The sequence below is a fragment of the Pleuronectes platessa genome, chromosome 11 (assembly GCF_947347685.1).
Source record: "Pleuronectes platessa chromosome 11, fPlePla1.1, whole genome shotgun sequence".
Classification (NCBI taxonomy): domain Eukaryota; kingdom Metazoa; phylum Chordata; class Actinopteri; order Pleuronectiformes; family Pleuronectidae; genus Pleuronectes; species Pleuronectes platessa.
Window position 1 is genome coordinate 15035984 of NC_070636.1, and position 18398 is coordinate 15054381.

The following is an 18398-nucleotide window of genomic DNA, read 5'->3' on the forward strand; positions in this document are numbered from 1 at the left end:
AAATCGCCAGTGAAAACACAACTTCCTTGGCACTTACACTTTGCACTTAACATGCTCCTTAATGGATGGGATGATGGAGAGAGGCAACTCACAAAGAGCAGGATGCATCAGGCTTCACCTCGGCTGATCCTTGCCTCAGAAGCCTTGCTGACCTCAGCCAGACAGGTCACCTGTCTTGGCTGTTGTTGGGCTGCACACTGAATCAGATCTGACACAGCTGACAGAACACCGTCTAGACAAAGAGCAGACCCCTTCCTAGTATTGTTTGTTGGTGGTTAGTCGTGGGAGAAAAACAGGAAGAGTGTGTGACCAAGCCAGTAAAAAGACCCGGGTCCAGGAGGAATAAAGACTTCCTGCCTTTAGATGTCCCTTCTCACATGAGCTGTCGGCCATGCAGGCGGGAGGTATTGTCTGCTTGATGCTAAAATAAGCTGGAATGCCAAGATGAGGTGAGTCTCTGGCTACACTGCACTGCCTGTGTTGTATCACATGGTGGCAGCACCACATTCAGAAACAAAAAGTGATAGTGATTTCCACCATCTCTCTGTTCTACATGTTTGTGCTTTATCTTAGCCTCTTTCTCAAATTAGCCATATAGGTTTGATTAAGTACAATATTGTGACATCAGGATGACGCTTTTTGAATAATACAGCATGTCTGGACAATGTTTTATGTCTGTTTTTTTTAGTCATCAGGGAATGAGGATGGATAACATCTCATTTGACAGGGCTCAAACCTGGAATCACAATCACAATGTCATTAAAAAAGTGGTTGAAATTTAATAGGATTTATATGCATTCACTTTTGAATATGACAACCTATTTCTCTTTCTCAGAGAATTAGGTTGTCATAACAGTATCGCAAATATGAAGCCGAGGCCTCTGCAGTTCAGTTCTGACCTGTCCCTCTTTATTATTAATAATAATAATAAAGGCCATATCTTTGAAAAAGACTTAAAAAATGTAAGCTGAAGCAAGTGATCAATTAGCTCAGGTTAACATACAGAGACAAATAAAGTCTAAGAATAACTTTTTGTTAACATTTTCAGGCAGGTTGCAATTACCAGTTCTTGGAGGCTGCGCTGTTGCCTGGCAACCTCAAGGTGATGACAGTAGTGCTGGAGATGCAGGTAGACGTCCTTGTGGCCTTCAGACAGAGCCAGGCTGAGTGGTTCCCCATTTCCTGCCTCATGCTAAGCCAAGCTAACTGGCTGCTGGCTGTAGCTTTACACTGAGTGAAGCTATATGAGAGCTGTATCCATCTTCTCAGCTAGGTCTAAACAACACAGACACACATCTCCTGGACATGATTTATGTTGGGACTTTTTCTTTAAAACATTGAGTAATCACAGTTTACCCTTGCTTGGAAAATGTTAAAGAGAAGTTATAAACGAGTAGGTCACATTTTTATAACATTTACTGCGCCCTTTTCATTATCATCCATGCCAGGAAGACAATCAGAATCCCTGACGTGTGTTTTACACGTCGAGTAAACATGAAGTTTATGGATTCATATAAGTATTTACACAGCAGGTAACTCACACTCTCCCCCCTAATTTGACCTGTATCTACTTTCCTTGGGCCCGTGTGACTGCAAGCACCCACACGTCGGCATTGGTAATGATGTCAACCTGTTGCTTCACCTTCAGAGAGGTCAGAGAGCTCGAACATTTCTCGCATTCTTGCTCCGACCGGCCGTCCTTCCCCTCCACAAAGACAGGAGTAAATCTGTGTCCCAGACATAACATTAAGCAGTGATCATTTTCCCCTCGCAAGGTGGTTGTTTCATCTCGATGTTTGAGTTAGTGGCACTGTAATTATGTCAGAATTTACATCTGAAACACAGGTTGTGACATTCCTCTGCCAGCTGGAGGTCTGCCTGTAAATGTGGCACCTTTACCTGCGGATCCGCCCCCAAAGCCCACGGAGAGAGACAGAACCGTGTACTTTCAGCCACAGGTGTAAGTCTGCACGCCCTGAGGAGGAGCAGGATTTAGTGTGTTTAAATCAAGAGGGTACAAGGAGACTGGGTTAATTATACTTCATCAACAAGCCTCATTAGCTTGATTCATGGTCACTAAATGGCCAATGCAGGGAGTGTAGATAAGGCATTAATATTTGATTCCATTGGAGCGGATTACTCACTGTTATTAGCTCATTTACTCACTTATCTCGGTGGAGAGCTCCTTTGTTCTTTTCACCAACAGGGTAAAAAATATTCCAGGGTTGAGATCTTAAACATATAAACCCTGTGGGAGCTGATAACAGTTTAACAGAAAAGGAGATTATGGGGGCGCCCTTAGCTCGGTTGGTAGGGCGTCCCCCCCATGGGCCTCGGCCAGCAGCGGACCCGGGTTCGATTCCAGCCCGCGGTCGTTCTCTGCATGTCACTCCCCTCTCTGCCCCATTTCAACTCTGTCTCTAAAAACTATCAATAAAAGCATAAAAATGCCAAAAAATAATCTTTAAAAAAGAAAAAAAAAAAAGAAATGGAGATTAGAGTGAGTACAGCGCGACGCAGAATTTTATTGTCTTGCAGCTCATTGTTTTGCTTTAGTGGCCCACGACTTCTGACAGCGGGCCACAAGATCTGACAAGAGCAGCCAGAAGAACAAAAACTTTTCTCAATGCTCTTGTCAGGATGTCTTGTGACCCTGCAGCTGTTGTCAGCATACTACATGGCAGACAAAGTTGGCACCTAGCTGGTGAATATCAAGCATTCATAAGCAGATATTTCCCTCAGGAGCTGGTGGAGACCAAAAAAGAACTAAAATCTGTGAAAATATCTGACTTTTGTGGCCAGAAACACAAATGCTTATGTTGCGCCTTGTCAGGATGATGTAACTCTTTGCTAACATGGTGACATCATGTCAATGGTATGTTTAGAGCCTGCTGCGCGGCCCACACGTAAAACTTTAATATGGTGTTTCTGTTCCATATGATATAAATCATCACGGTAACATATCCAGTGAGAGGATGAGGCGTAGTTCATGTCTGACAACATGATCCATATCAAACCGAGTAATCTGTACATTTCAACCTTGGAGAACGGCCAATCCAAAGAAAACATGTTGAGACCTACATATTCACACTTAAGCACAAGACAGTCTCAGTTCATCTACATGACAAATGTCTCCAGCTACGCCCACTCAAAGGGGTTTATGACTGAACAGAAAATCTGTGTCTCAGCCTCGCCCTCTACTCATTTCTTGTAACTGTAGCTTGTCTCCATTATCCCATGCATGAAAGGGAAGATTACGCTGGGGAGATGCTGTGGGAACGAGGCAAGAGGACTCTTTAGGGTTCCACTCTTTTTATATACAGTCCATGGTTCCAATCCACCGAGGAATCCACCATCATCACATAGATTTGCAGATTAAAACTTCAGAGAGGTCCACTTAGCGTTCCGCCGGAGCACGACAGGGGTGAGCAAGTACGCCACTTATGATTGTCATACAAGCTGTTGGCCGCAAGGTCACAGGATCTCACCATGTGGAGGGGATGGAGGGAGAGAGAGGGGCCCAGCACAATCCGCAGCCAGAGGATCTGAGCCACATCAGTGAGGGTCCGGGGATGTGACTCATGGTGACTCAAGGTGCCAGTTGAACCCAGGAACCTCAAGTGTCATGACTGCAGTTTTAGAAGTTGTTGGTAAGTTGACACAGTGTGAGGTGTACAGTTATTTTATTAGCACTTACTTGATCCATGCTATCAATGCTAACTGCAGATGCTGATCATGTTTGCCATCTTAAATTAGCTTGTTAACAAGCTAGTAAAATAGGAGGCACATCAGAGGTTAGCGATCATCTAATGACCTTAAACCAAAGTATTGATTATACTATATAATAATTATTAATTTAAAATAAATTGATGTATGCTGGATGAAAAGTGAGATGATGGATAAAGTCATTCAAAACCACTGGGGACCATGAATGTTCTAAAATCTGATGGGTGACCGTGACATTTTCTTCCCTTGGAGCTGTGCTGTGGTTTAAAAAAAAAAGGGAATCCATCAAATGTGTGTGTGTCAGGAGAGGGGGAGAGGGGGGGCTCTTCCTCCAACACATCCAATCAAATCGCATCAGTCTTTCCCACTTCATGAAAACAAGCGAAAACCCCCTTTATATTACCTCAGATTGTAGTTATTTACATGTCAGGATTAATGTACCTCTCAGCTCTCACTAGATGAACAGCCATCTGCTTAGGTTTACATCCTTTCCCCATTACCGCACAAAAAAAACAGCCAAGTCACAAACTACAAAGGCGACGTGGCGTACCTGAACCTCTGGGCTGTTTGAACCCACTGAACCCTTTAAGGTTCAAGCTGGACTGCTTATAGTCAAGAGAAGAAGGAGGGAGTCGTGTATTCTGCTGCTGCTGCGATGACTCTGAGGGTTTGGCGAGAAAGAAAAAAAAGAAGGAGACCTGATGGTGTCAAAACCCGTTATTATAGACCCCCGCAAGGACAACAGCAAATGGATCAGACCTCACACAGAGAAAGAGAAAACAGACTGAGAGGGAAGGATGGGAGAAAAAAATGGGACCTAAAAAGACGGAGGAAAACAGCAGAAATAAAAAAATATATATATATTATATCCCTCGAGATGGGTTACTCTCTCTGTTGGACTCCCCCGACTTTTTCCAATCACCACTTTTTACTTTCTGCATCGGTCCAAACGGATGAGGGGTACAAAGTGAGAAACAAAAGCACTCTGGATGGCAGCAACGGAAAAGAGTTCTCATCTCTGTCGATTATACCTTCAATGTGCTCTACAGCTGTCTGTGTCAAGAGAAGATTGCTGTGTCGCATCTGTTAATCATCGTGGCTAATTCTTCTGAAAGGTTTGGTTTGTTCACACCTCTTTATCCTATATCTGATTTCTTTTTGTTTTATTTTGGATGCTCGTGTAAAAGAAAACAGATGACCTCATCTGTTCTGAGTTTCCAACAATCCATTCATCAGTGTTGCTGAGACTCCGAACTAAATGCTCCATATTTCCGCTATTTGGTACTGAATGGCTTTTAAACTCTTTCAACTGTCAGTGTGCGTTGCCATTATGCCCGCTCACCCACCCACCCACCCTTCTCCCACTCTTCACCCCTCCCAGTCCAACACCCCGTGCTCACAGATAAGCCAAGCAGGCATGATAACCACCACTGTACACTTGGAGAAAAAGCCATGAGCACATCCTGGTGTGCCGCACGCTGCCCACTCAACATGCTCCTTGTGTGCCACTCCACTTTCAGCCCCCGTGTCACCCTCTGCCTCGTATTGCTGCCACCAGTAAGTTCACCTCCAAACCATCACGCACACCCGTCTACATCCCAGACAACACCTCCCTAGCAACCACCACAGCAGCAGGGGGAAAATCCGCCCGGACACGAGAAAGCGGTACGAGTGGGTGACAGAAGAGAGGTCAGCTAATGTAGGAGACAGATCCCAACAGTGTGACACAACCATCCACCCCTCCTGATAGGGCTGGGGTTGATGCTCCCACCAACTTCCTCCCAGGACGGTGACGTCTCACGAGCATCAGCTAGTGTCCGGACATTTTTAATCTTCTTGTTTTCGTCACTTCTGTCCAGCACCAAGAGTTCATCAAGTTTGGATGTGCATGCTTTTGAATCCTTGCCAAGGATCCCAGTCACCACACCAGGGACTTTCGTTGTAGGAGAGAGTGAAGCTGGCGCCTCTACTGCTGTATTTTCCTAAAGATCCATGACTCAGAACATCATTAGTACACACACAGTGAAGTTATTAAGGACTTTTCCCTGCCCCACCTTTTCCCCTGGTTGCTTCTCTCATGTACAGTTCCAAACACCCCGGCACATTGAGTAGCACATTGTGCTCTGGTTTTTAAATCCATGGCACAATTCAAATCCGATTAGTTTTGTTTGGACCTAATTTGGCACTGAACAAAGCCAAACTGATGGATAATGTGACATAACAACGGGGAGGGTTTCCCACTACCACATTCATGTGAGTCTAATGAGGGAGTATTCTAATTTGGTCCCCATTATTGTATTGCTTATTGTTGTCCCTTGACTCATTCCATGCTCTGCTTTAGCATTTACATATCCAATAACTGGTGCAGAAAGAAAACCAGAAGGTGCTGCTGTGACCTTTCAGCTGGACAGAAACCCTCGGTCCATGATAGCAGAACGAGGGGAAGAGGGGCCTCTGGGAGCGGCCAGCTCGCCCCATTTGAAAGCCCATCACCCAGGCAAATAGGTCAGAGTGGGCCACAATCTCTGCAAGTGAATGGAAACCGAGGGCTCTCCAAGGTCCTGGTGTGATCTGTCGTCAACCAGCAGTCAGCGGTCAGCGGCTCGGCCCATTCGACAAGAGCTTTAAGGAGGGGGGACGGAGCGAGGGAGGTTTGGAGGGAGAGCGGGAGGACAAGAGCCGAGTTGTGTTGCAAGCGCTGATTATGCGTGCTGTGGGGATGGTTTCCTGGATGTTGTGTTTGTGTTGGAGCGGGTGGCTCCAGGCAGATGTTGCAAATGAAGGAGGTGCTGTTGTGTGTTGACATTGTGGGAAAAGCGCCCCGGATGACTTCTGATTGCTGTTTGAAGGCGAATCCAATGAGAGTGAAAACAATTCCCTGTACTGGACCGTCCTCACTTTTGATATCTGATAATCTCTGTATTAATCACTTAGCATAGCGTTGGATGTCAGCTCCATGTTTGGGGAAAAACGATCTGCTGCATTCTTGTTTCCCAACAGAAAGCAGGAACAAACAGCAACTTCTTATCTCTTTCTTCCAGCAGTATTGTTTTCTCTAGATGTTTCTTTTTTTTTTATGCCTACTGTCACAACACAGCCTCCAGCTGTGCCCACTGTCCCCCAGTACACCACCCATCTGAGCACACAAACACCACTTCAGCAAACATCAGGTGACCTTTTACCTCCCAGAAGCTACACACAATCTGACACCTACAAACACGGGTAGGCCCACACACATGCACACGCAACTCATAAACACAAAAGGTAAAGCTGAGGAGTGAGATATGGCCTCGATAAGGCCTGATATGTTTGATTATGAGGCTTTGACAGACTTTATCAGCGTATTGTTGAATAGAAACAGAGCACAATTAGAATAGTGGTGACAAGAGCCTTACTGTAAAGTACATGTGAAATATAAACGACAGAACCTGATCTGTCTCTTCCCTCTCCCCCTCGTTTCCCCTTCCCACGCCCCCCTCCCTCTTTATTCTTTTCTCCCTACCTCTGATCTTCCCCATTTTTCTTGCTCACCCCAACCGGTCGAAGCACATGATCCCCCACACTGAGTCTGGTTCTGCTTGAGGTTCCTTCCACAGTCACCAGTCCTTTTTTTTTCTCACTTGCCCTAACATTTTTTGGTTTTGACCCAAAAATGCCTCGAGATAATGTATGTTGAGATTTGGAACAAAACAAAACAATTAAAATGAGATGCAGTATTTATATAATATGCACATGTACGTACTCATACTGGTGTAGCTGTGATTCAGATTTATGACCTGGATTTGGCTTATTAATGTCCCACTTCTTGAACATATTAAAATGCTATAAACTCTCGCTGTTTATCTTATTTGCAAAGCACGCACAAGAAAAGGGGAACATGCATTGAAGACATCCAAAGTTGCATCATTGCGCAATCCCAGAGACGGAGATAAATCAGTTCAAATCCTCCCTCCTTTCGCCCCTTGTGACTGGTCGGCTCCCGTGTCCGTCAGGGGGAGGGGTGCACCGCTAATTTCTATATGCCTGTATGTCAAATCAGGGCTCATATTGCGTTCCCGTGTGCGCCTGTCAGCAGCAGCGAGACCCAGTGGACGTGCACCAGCCTCGCTCCAGGGATTTCTGTGCGTATTCAACCCCGACGAGACGCCCGGGACGCGCGTCTACCTGTTTGCGTTGAACTGGATACTGTGGTGCCACCTCACGCATCCGCACACTTCAGACTTGTCACCTCTTCGAAGCAAGCTGCTGCGTAATGAGCAGCGCGCCCGGGAGAAGAGCCATATCCAAACTTTAAAGTAGACTTTGCAACTTTAGTGGCCGCAGCGCGCAGCTCATCACTTGACAGGAGCGCGGATCATTTCTCTGGGAAACTTTAAAACAGGAGACTCTTTTTTGCGGGGGGGCAAACATGTTCAGCAAGTGCTCCGTTGTGTTATTGAGCGTCCTCGTTCTGGCGCGGGCGCTCTCGGCTCACGAGTGCACGCCGTGCGACCTCCGGACCTGTCCGCTGAAAGCCGCGCACGGCTGCGAGGGTGGCCGGACCTTGGCGCGGGATCCGTGCGGATGCTGCGACCAGTGCGCCCGCCTGGAGTGGGAGCCCTGCGGCGGACAGGACTGGGCGCACGGCTACTGCGCCCTGGGGCTGACGTGCGCCTCTGTCAACGGATCCGGAGCGGCCACCATCCCTGAGATCGGAGTGTGTAAAGGTGGGTTGAAGTGAAAGTGTGTTGTGTGAGGCTGATTAAAAACGGTTGGGCTATTTTGTATTTAAATTTTATAGAAACCATAAGCGGAGATCCAATAAAAAAGAACACTCTTGATGTTGTTGAGTGTGCCACAAAAGAGCAGCAGGCGGCCATCCTCTTCTTTTTAAGTGTTTTGAGCGCACGGCGATTCAAGTGTCAGTCCAGTCCTGACTGCTGGGACTATGTGTCACTGTTTACCTTGTCTCCGGCTGCCTGGAGCTGCTGCCCAGGTCTGAGGGGGCTCTTGACTGCCAGGAGAGGAGTCATGTTCAGCTGCTCTTTCTCCCTCCTCAATGCTTCATTCACTTACAGCTCAGAAGGCTGACAATAAGTTTGGCAGCAGTGGTGTTGGCTCTGTAGTAGGTCCTGTGCTTCTTCTCTTGCCTCGCAGCTCAAGCAGACATTCCCATGCAGGCAGGGAATTGAGATGAGACAAAAAAAAAGACTGGTTGAATCTGTGCGAGGGTGAAATTGTGGTTCTCTGTGGTGTGGCCGACAATAATTGTGTGCGCACCCTTGGAAACACACTGTAACTGAAGGAATAAATTGGCCCTTTCTTGTCGGTACGGTTTGTGTGTGACTCAGAGGTGTAATGGTTTGACAGCACGATTACAAAAGTCCCACAGCAGAATTTCATTTGCAACCCTGTGACGCAGCAGAGTTGTATATGGTTCTGTTCCTGCCAAGTGGAGCTGGGCTGTTACACTGTGGATTTGCTCATTTTACGCACAATTTGAGCAACTCTCTGAACTTTCTGTACTTCAAAGAGATGTGCGGGGTGTCAGGTTCGCCACGGTTAATGGTGTAAGTTGCAATGGCGTTCCCCTGAGGATGAAATACCCAGTAGGAGGACCCCCGGCAGCCCCTCCACCTGCATTCTGTCCGGTCTGTTTGGGGATGATTGAAGAGGACTGACAGGACTGTAGAGAGTAGGCAGCTCTCAGTGTGTGTCTGGATCCCCTGACCCTGCCCTCCCATCATTTATCCGTAGGGTGGTCCTAGTCAGGGCTCCACTAGGTTTTTCCAGGGGTCTCCGGCCCCACGCAATCCCAGGAGACGCCGCTGCTGATTGTACCCCGTGTACAGGGTATAGGCTGGCGTCTGGAGGACATCTCTGCAAATTAACAGCTTTGGGCCGAGTGGGAGGCCTAATGGCTCCTCTGATTGAGTCGTGCCTCTGGTCCTGTGGCCCCAGGGACCTTGGAGCATGCCGCTGACCCATAAATCAGGCACATACACACGCAACCCCACTCTCCCAGGCGGTACTAGACGGGGGTAAATCAACACCTCAGAGTGTGTTTTCAGGGGCCACGGTAGGCAGGCTGCTGGAGGCTGATCCCAGATTTCCCTCCTCAGGCTGCAAGGGTCTTAGAGTGATTAGACTCGCAATCAGGAGTAGGGGGTAAATGTTTCCGCTTTCTGATCCCCTGCCTCCACGCTCACAGTTTGGATTTTCTGGGTGGTCAGAATCGGTTCGCTTGGGGATGCAGCAACTTTAAAGCACAGGTGACATGTTACATGAAATGAATATCTTCGTAACGTGTTAAGAGTCAGCTTTTATTCTCATCTTGTCAACAACGAAAAGCTTATTGGAAACAACAATTAAAATCATTCCAGGCTCCTGATGCCCAGTGGTAGCTGCAAAAGTCTTTAGACAATGAGTTTTCCACAGCTGGTAAAATGTTATGTAAGACACCGATGTCAAAAAGGAATAAGAACTGAATCATTATCTATCCTCTTTTTATACTAAGGAATTATATAATTCAATGTGTTATGTCCAGCTAATTCAATAATTTTAAGGGTGAAATAATGATTGCATCAGACGCCGAAACAAAAACAATACTTAGGACATTCAAATCAAATTTTCTCATGGAGGAGTTCTGTATTTAAATACGGAAGATGACAAAAAAGCAAATGAAACATCGCAGCTTGTGTCCGTCTCCCTCTAAAACAGTCTCATGAGCCGTCAAGCACCTGTTCTCAGAGAGAGATCTTAGCTGTTTAACTGCGTCATTCCTGCTTCAGCGATCGGCCGCTATGTCAGGTGAAATCATCAAGTCTCTGCGGCTAAGTGATTTGTTTTGATGTCCTCATTGTATTTTGTCTTTCTGTCCCTCCCACGCAGACTTTCCCCCAAGCTCCAGAGGCACTTACCATACCACGTAACACGAGTGTCTGTCTTACAGGAACGTTATGTCCACTGCCCTCCTTCGTATGCCTTCCACTTCTCTGGTATTATCTAATGTTTCAAAGACTTCCTTTTTAGCTCGCTATCAGCCAGAGGGCCCGCAAAGGTCAGCTTTCCCATCCTGGCTCTGGATGCCAAGACAAGCAGTCTCAGTGGCTGAGAGAGGAATCCTCCTGGGATGAATCCATGGACCTTGGCTAGAGTCATGCCGGGCCAGATAATAGATAATCAGGCTAGACCAGATCAGAGCTGGGTCAGGCTGACGGGGACAAACAGCTTATGACAAACTCGGCTCACGAGACAATGTTTTCAGTTCATTGTTCTGTCTCCTGTACCTCAATTTCTTCGTGCCGCATTTAGCCCCCGACACATTCTACCACAGACTCAAATGAAAATACCCTCCCAGGCAGAGGAAAGCCTCTGGATGGAAAATATGTGGAGGTGAGGATCATTTTAAGGTGAAAGGAAATCACAGGGAAAGTTTCGGTGCGGTTTATTGAAAAGGCTGCTTGTGCTTTGCCAGTCTCGCTGGCCGTCTGTGAGAGCTATTAACAGCGCTGGCTGGCTCAGGTTGAAGGTATCGTTACCATCATTTCTTTCATTGGCTGCTGTCACAGGGCCGGTTAGTGTCCTGCATCACCCAGGAGGCGTCCACATCATCCGCCCGAGGATACATGTTTCTGGAGTCGCATTGACTCACTTCATCATGTGAAAATCATTACAATAAAGAGACTGGCCCTTTTCCCATAGCAGAATATCTGTTTTAGATTAATGTGGATCAACACATGTGTTTTATTATGATTTACATCATTTAAAAGCAAAGCAATGGAATTCCAATCCTTTCCAATCACTTGGCGTCATCCTGCTTTTGTTTTTCTGACCCCTAACTGCGAATGAGAAGGATTCTCGTTTTACAAGGCCTTATTTCAGGTGGGATCACAACGGTGGTCAGGTAAATATACCATGCGGTTGTTCCGTGTTTGTCTTGGATGGTTAAACCTTTTCCTACTGTGCATTGTTCTGGTGCGTCGCTGTTTGGAGAAGAAAGCCAGAGTATTATGATAAGCTCCAATCACGCTTCCACACTGTTGATTTGAGGCCTGGGAGCTAAATGCTCGGGAAGGGGTTACTCGTTGTTACAGTTGCTCTCATCCTGTTTACTCTGCTGCCACTCGCACTGCTTCTTGAATGACTACGATGGAGGGTAATTTGAGGGTATACGTGTGTGTATTTATGCATGGATGTGAAAGTCTATGAATGAAGTGTATGTTGGGGCCCTTTAATCCCAGGGTTTTGATGGTTATTCAGCTCACATGGCCATAACGTGACACATTATACCCTCGCACATTCCTTCCTATTGTACGATTTTTTCATCCAAGACTTGATGTGCCATCTCGGCTGGGGTGGGGGCACCGGGGATAAGGCTCACAGGGGCGGATGAACAATATGTGGGTATGGTGCAAGGGGCTTCGGTACAGAAGAGGCGTTGCGGGGAACAGCAGATGGAAGCCCTGGGAGGGCCCCATGCTGTGGAACAAAAGCAAACAAATGGGCTCAATGGCTCCAGTAGCGGGGCACGACGAGGAGGGAGGAGAGATGGCAGCCCAGAAACACACTGGTCAGCTCAGCAACTGTTGTGCCAGGGGCAATGTGTCGCAATGAAAGCCGTGAGTTGGCCAACCCCTCAGCACTTTTGGGAAATCACAACTTCTGGCCCATTTCGCCTTGTGATTAAACTTAACCTGTTATTCTGTCCGATTTAATCACTGTCAAAAAGACTATTGAGGATAAGAGAGTCCAAGTGAGAAGTTCATGTCCTCCCCTTATCCTCTGTTCCCTGTTTCTGTCCCCCACAGTGCTCCCCGACCATCCAGAGGCAGGCCTGGAGGACGACCGCTGTCCCCTGATGACAGGCTGCGACAGGGCTGGAGGACAGTGTGTGTGTGATGCCCGTCACTCCTGCTTGGGCTCTTTCACGTACCCAGACCAAGAAACCTGCATGAAGACCAGCAAGTCAGGTGAGCCCTCTCCGCGCATTGCAATCATACAATCCCAGAATCTCAGAGCTAGCGGGAATAATGCTGTCCATTGAGAGGAGCTAATCCATAACAGATGTGACTCTGAGGTGACTAATACTACTTACATATCATAGTGATGACACACATGCCGAGGCTTTGTCTAGTGGTTCCCCCACTCACCCTTGAGTGGTGCCATCGTGTGTGACTCACGGATCTGTGTGTTCACGGTTGGATTCCAGAGGGTCGGAGGCACGAGCACCGGGAGAGACACAGAGAGAAGTATGTGGGACCATCCAACCCGGCCTGCATGTTCTCCGGGTGTAACCTGACCGCTGAGGGCTGTGTGTGCGAGTCTCAGAGCTGCCACCACCACTTCGCCTACATCAACCGCAGCCAGTGCCAGGAAGCCGCAGGTAACCCTCTAATGACCCGCGACTGGAAGTGACAACCACACAGCAGCTGACCAGTAACGGCTCAGCTCAAGTTATTTAGATGCACAGAGTTATACGCAAGTCAGAAACAAGCTCTGCATCCACAAAGTTACTTCTCTGTTTAGTATGAGCATTGGTATAAAATGCACTACAGATGTGTCTTCTGAGGTTTTTCTCTTCTTACATACAAATCACCTCTGAGTGGAACATGCAGCCTCAACGTTTCTCATGTCCCAACTCATTATGTCTGAGGAGAAGCATATTGTCACTGACCAATGGAAACCCTATGAGTCTAATTTTTGAATTTCAAGTGCTAAAATCTGTGAGTACTTATTCTACCTGAATAGTTGCACGGTGCTATTTTCCATCTGTAAAAGCTAAACATGCTCAGCATTTCCCATCAAGGCTACAAACCCACTGCTATGTTTTTAAAATGCGTTACCGCTTGGGGTGCCTGCCTGCTCACCTGGCAGTGCAGACTCTCAGCATGCGGAGACTTGAGTCCTCATTTAGCGACCACAGGCTCGGTTCCGACACGGCCCTTTGCTGCATCTTTCTCCATTTCCTGCTTCCTAGCCTGTCAATAAAATTTAAAATGCCTGTTGCTTCCTTAACAGCTGCCATCCCATATTACTCTGGAGTTTTCAAGCACCTATGGAGAAATTTGAAAACGCTGCTGGCCCCATTTTAGTTTGATAACTCAGAGACTTTGTTGTAGTATGGACGGTCAAAAAAACGAAGGCGTTTGAACACGATGATGCAGACTCCTGATAGGTTCCTGTCAGCCATGACTCAACTACCAGCGGTGAAAGCAAAATGATGTGAACTTTCAATAACAGTTTCACCTCAACGTCAGTCCAAGAAAAGCAACCCCTCGTCTTACTTTTCACGTTTCATGTTTGTATGGATGTTGATTACTGATGCAAGGATCTTTGTTTTAAAAACACCATTTTAAAACAAACACGTATCCGCGTGGATGACGTGCAAAGTGTAAGAAATTGAATGGAAGAGGAGGTGAAGTGAGAGGGAAAAAAAGAGCGAAAGATTGATGTCATGAAAGAAAACAAGAGCGAGAGATGGTGAGAGGGAAAGGAGAGAAGGTGTGAACCTCAATGACGGAGAATGTCTCCATGTAAAAAGAAGGAGTTGTTGAGAAGGCTTATGGGTATATGAAGTGTTGGAAATCGTCAGGCACAGGGGGACGATTCTGACGTGTAAATGTGTGAGCGTGGGATGAATGTTTCTTTTGTGCAGGAGGGAGAAAAAGGAAAAAAGAGTAGATGAATGTGTGATTACCTCCACCTATTAGCTCGCTCCCTGACTGACACTTGTGAGTGAAAGATGTTACCGCCGGCGCAGTGAGTTAAGTTTCCTCATTTGGATCGTGAGGTATAGATATAGGCAGGCGTTAAGTGTCGGCTGCCTCCTGACTGACATTTGCCAAATAGGACAGCACAGAGTGAACCCTCTGAACCTCTGTGTACATATGTGGTGAACCTGTTCTCACTGAACATGCTTTTAGAAGAACAAAAGGAGTTTGGTGCTTTAGCGAAAAGAGTTTAGTCCAAAACATGTGACTGCTTATGTTTTTATCCACAGTTTTCTCTCCCTGTAATACTCAAGGTTCTGCCTCTTGCAATTGAGGAACAGCTCTTTAGCAACTTTTTTCTTGCAATGTTCCTCTGAGACGTTTATTTTTTCGGACATTAACTGTGGAAAAATGCCTTTCATTTATCAGCAGGAGAAGATGTTGGACTTTTTTAATTCCAGGAGAATATCCTTCGTTCAGTGCATGTCGCAGTCTGCAAATTACACATTGAGATTGTAGCTGAACATTTACAGTACATGCCGTGTGGAGGCTCGCCTCGAGCAATTTACTCAGTAAATCCCACAGGAAGTAGGCTCATCAGACATGATATTGTTTAGACATATCATCGCTGAAGTCTAGCGTTGCGATGAAAGTCGCACTGTTGGTCTTCTGTGTTTTGTAACCGCCTCATCTCAAAGTCAGAGCCCAAATGGATGACAGTTTCAACTTGCACCAGTGAAAACTGTAAACAACATTTTTCTGCAGCTTATGAGTTCTCACCGCAGCACACACCCACCCTTCTGATGGCCCCTCATTAAGTAAGAGACCAGGATATGTGTGTCTGCCGCTGTCTGTAAGAATGTGGAATGATGCACACATGCACATGCTTAGTTGTGTTTTGTATATCATCACGTGTATGTAATGATGAGCATGTATATGTGAGAAGAGCATCCGGGCCTGCATGTCTGCGTCCGCGCATGTGTATGTCTGTGTGCGATAATGATCTTGTTTGTCTCCATGTCTGGGCAGAGATTTTCCTTTTGTCTGTCATCAGCAGGAGCTTCCTCTGTGACGGGCTGGGACTCTGTGGTCAGGATCTCATTCGCTGGTGACAGTGTCCATCAATCCCTCGTTGCCTTTGGATGCGAGCAGTTTAGAGTCTGGAAGCAAACGTGTCCTGTAAACTTGCTCTCAAGGCTCTAGAGCCACGCTCACTGCGCTTGTCTTCATGTGCATCGAAGTAGACCTTGTGTCCCAACACTTGATGAAACCTTCAGGCTAGATCCATACCGGTATGCTACGGATACGCCCGCATCCACACTACTTAGGAGTTTTAGAACTGCTAAAACAGAGACATTTGGAAACGCTGCTGGGTCCCGTTTTAGTCTGAAAACTCCAGGGCTGCAATTTAGTCGGGCAGAAACTGAGATGTAAACAATCACTTGCTGATTGGGTCTTGTCGGTGAAGACGGAGCTAACAGCTGCATGGCAGTTAAATTCTACAGATCTAGCAGCTTGCACTTGCCTTCCTGTTGAGACTGGCATTCACTTGTGCAGTGCACTTGAGTGGTCATGTGATATATGCTTATGCTTATATATATGCTTGGATTAGAACTGATATGGAGCCAAAATAAGGCTTGTGTGGACAGAGATTGTTTAGTTTTAAAATGCAGTTTTCAAACGAAAACCGAGTTGTATGGATGTAGCCCCAATCTCACACATGGGGTAGTTTGGCCTTCCACTTTCCCTCTGACTCACTCAGCTCTGACTGGTCAGTTCATCCCTAAAAGCTGTGACTCACCGTGAGCTGTTAAAACTCAACATCCTTCCCAGCCCATCGCTGCTTCATCACCTAACTTTGCCTCTTGCCCTGTGGGAGAATGTTCATGGGAGAATGTTCTCTGCATGGTGCTGATGTAATTTGGCTGCAAACATTCAATCAGAACTCCAGACGTATAAGCCACATGTCAGGGAGTTAAAGAGGATGTGATAAGTGAAGGAGGAGGAGAAGGAGGAGGGGGGAGGTAGTCGCAGGAAGACAGGAAATCAAAACTGAGGCCTGGCCGTTTTGTTGAGGTATTTGTGTCAAGCGCAGGCCCCAGAGTCTTGGTTGGGTGGTGTTTGGTAATTTTACACTCTAGGATAGTTTACATATTTCATTCACGATAAGGCCCCTGCTGCTATTTCAGAGGAATTCCCCTGTTGTTGCTCACTGACAGGAAGAAGCAGCAGCAGCATTCGGCAGACAGGGAGGTGCGGTCCGCCACAATGTCATGACACGAACTGACTTGTTCCCACAATTCTCCTTGCCCACCTATGCCACCTCCGTCCTGCCTTTCCTCTGCCCCGGTGTAAGGACTGTTAGTTCTGCTTCTCTGCAGCCTCTTTGTGGCAGGGCGATTACTGGCCGAGCCAGACCGCCACTGGCTGAAAGGGCCGCTAGACGTCTCGGTGGCGTGTGTTTGTGCACCGTCTGCGTAAGCTGTTGTGCCCTGCGAGCTGCTCGTTTCCCAGCGTGTGTGTGTATTTGTGTGTGTAGAGTGTGTGGGTAGGGATTTCAAAGAGGCAACAAAACTCTTGTATGACAATCAACACAAAGAACTTCCCTTTAAGGCATGTTGGGACTGCTCTCAACCCACTCACTACTCACGGTCAGCCGTGGACCAAACCAGCCAGCGTCAACATTCCTGCATGTCCGACCTTCTCTCCATTCACTAAATCTAGACCTAAAACCTCAGTCTATTGACCCAACCATAACCCATAATAAATCAATCAGACTGCAGCTAAAGCCAACTCCTGTTGTTCCAAGACCTATTTCTTATATCATCGGCTATTCTTACCCCTTTTTTCCCTTAAAGGTAACAGACATATGGCCAAAATCCATACATAACTCAACTGCCTTTACCACAATTTATTCAACAGCTGTCCTAACCCTAGGTCTCCCATGGTGTGTTTTCTACATTTGCTACAGATCAGGGTTGAGGTATTGTGTCCTCTGAGGGACAGTACACGTGACGGTTTCGATTTGCTTTCCATTGCTTTATGTTAAGTACCCTGGAGCGGAGAATGTTCACTCTTTTCATATGCAATTGTGCCAGATATGGTGATAGAGCATGTGTGTTGTTTCTCTCTGGACGGACCCTTTATGCTGATAGAATTCCCATGCGCTCCCTATCGCTGACCTAATCTTATTGGCCATCTGACGTGAAGGAAAGGGTGTGTTTCAATGGAATGCGCAAATGCTATGTACACTCGCAATCCATACACAAACACACACACATACATGAATACATCTATGTCAAAATGTGCATCTACACGTGGATAATCTCATGACCTCACCCAAACATGCTCATTCAACAGCTGTAGCGGCCTTTCTTAAGACCCTGAGATCACGTTTTTCATCTGCAAATATTTAGCCTCAGTGTGAGAGAGGCAGACGTGCAGGCAGCAGATGCAGGCCTGCTGGCTGCTGCGTGCCTACGCCCGGCCGCCGCGGGCTTCTGACTTCGGTGTGAAGTTCTTCCAGGTGACCCCGGTCTGTGCCTTTCAACCTGGACCACCTCCCAGACCTACTCCACGGCCCTCACAAATACTCTCACACACGCTGACACAAACAGGGAACAATGCTTACTTTCTCAGCTGTAACTGCTGGTGGGCACTGGGCCAGACCCCCACAGCTTTTACGTGAGAGACGGCCCCGATGTGTCCCTTTGCGGAGCAACTTTATAAAACCTGAGGACAGACCAGAAACCCACGGAGGGCAGCTGGACTGAGACAGCTTTGTTCTCCGCTGACTTGCTTCCAAAGTCAGTCGGTGAACAGAACTCACATTGTGCGCTTTTTCCATGAGTAAACTCAGGCTGTCAACACAGCGTCCTCTGCCTGGCTGAGCCGCTCCGGTTCGGAGAAAGACTGCGTTCCTTGTGTCCGAGCTTAGAGGGAAGAAAAAACCCATTTAGTAAGGAGGTGTTTTTCTTTCTT

General features: G+C 47.0%; 1 protein-coding gene across 1 annotated transcript in view; it reads left to right on the forward strand.

Annotated features, from left to right (window-relative positions):
- Positions 1-7784: 7784 nt before the first annotated feature.
- Positions 7785-18398, forward strand: part of crim1 (cysteine rich transmembrane BMP regulator 1 (chordin-like)) — a 36236-nt gene continuing 25622 nt past the window's right edge. The window contains exons 1-3 of the mRNA XM_053434279.1: positions 7785-8432; positions 12516-12677; positions 12917-13090. Of these exons, the coding sequence (XP_053290254.1) occupies positions 8135-8432; positions 12516-12677; positions 12917-13090 (634 nt within the window). The 5' untranslated portion in view covers positions 7785-8134. The remainder of the gene's footprint in view (positions 8433-12515; positions 12678-12916; positions 13091-18398) is intronic.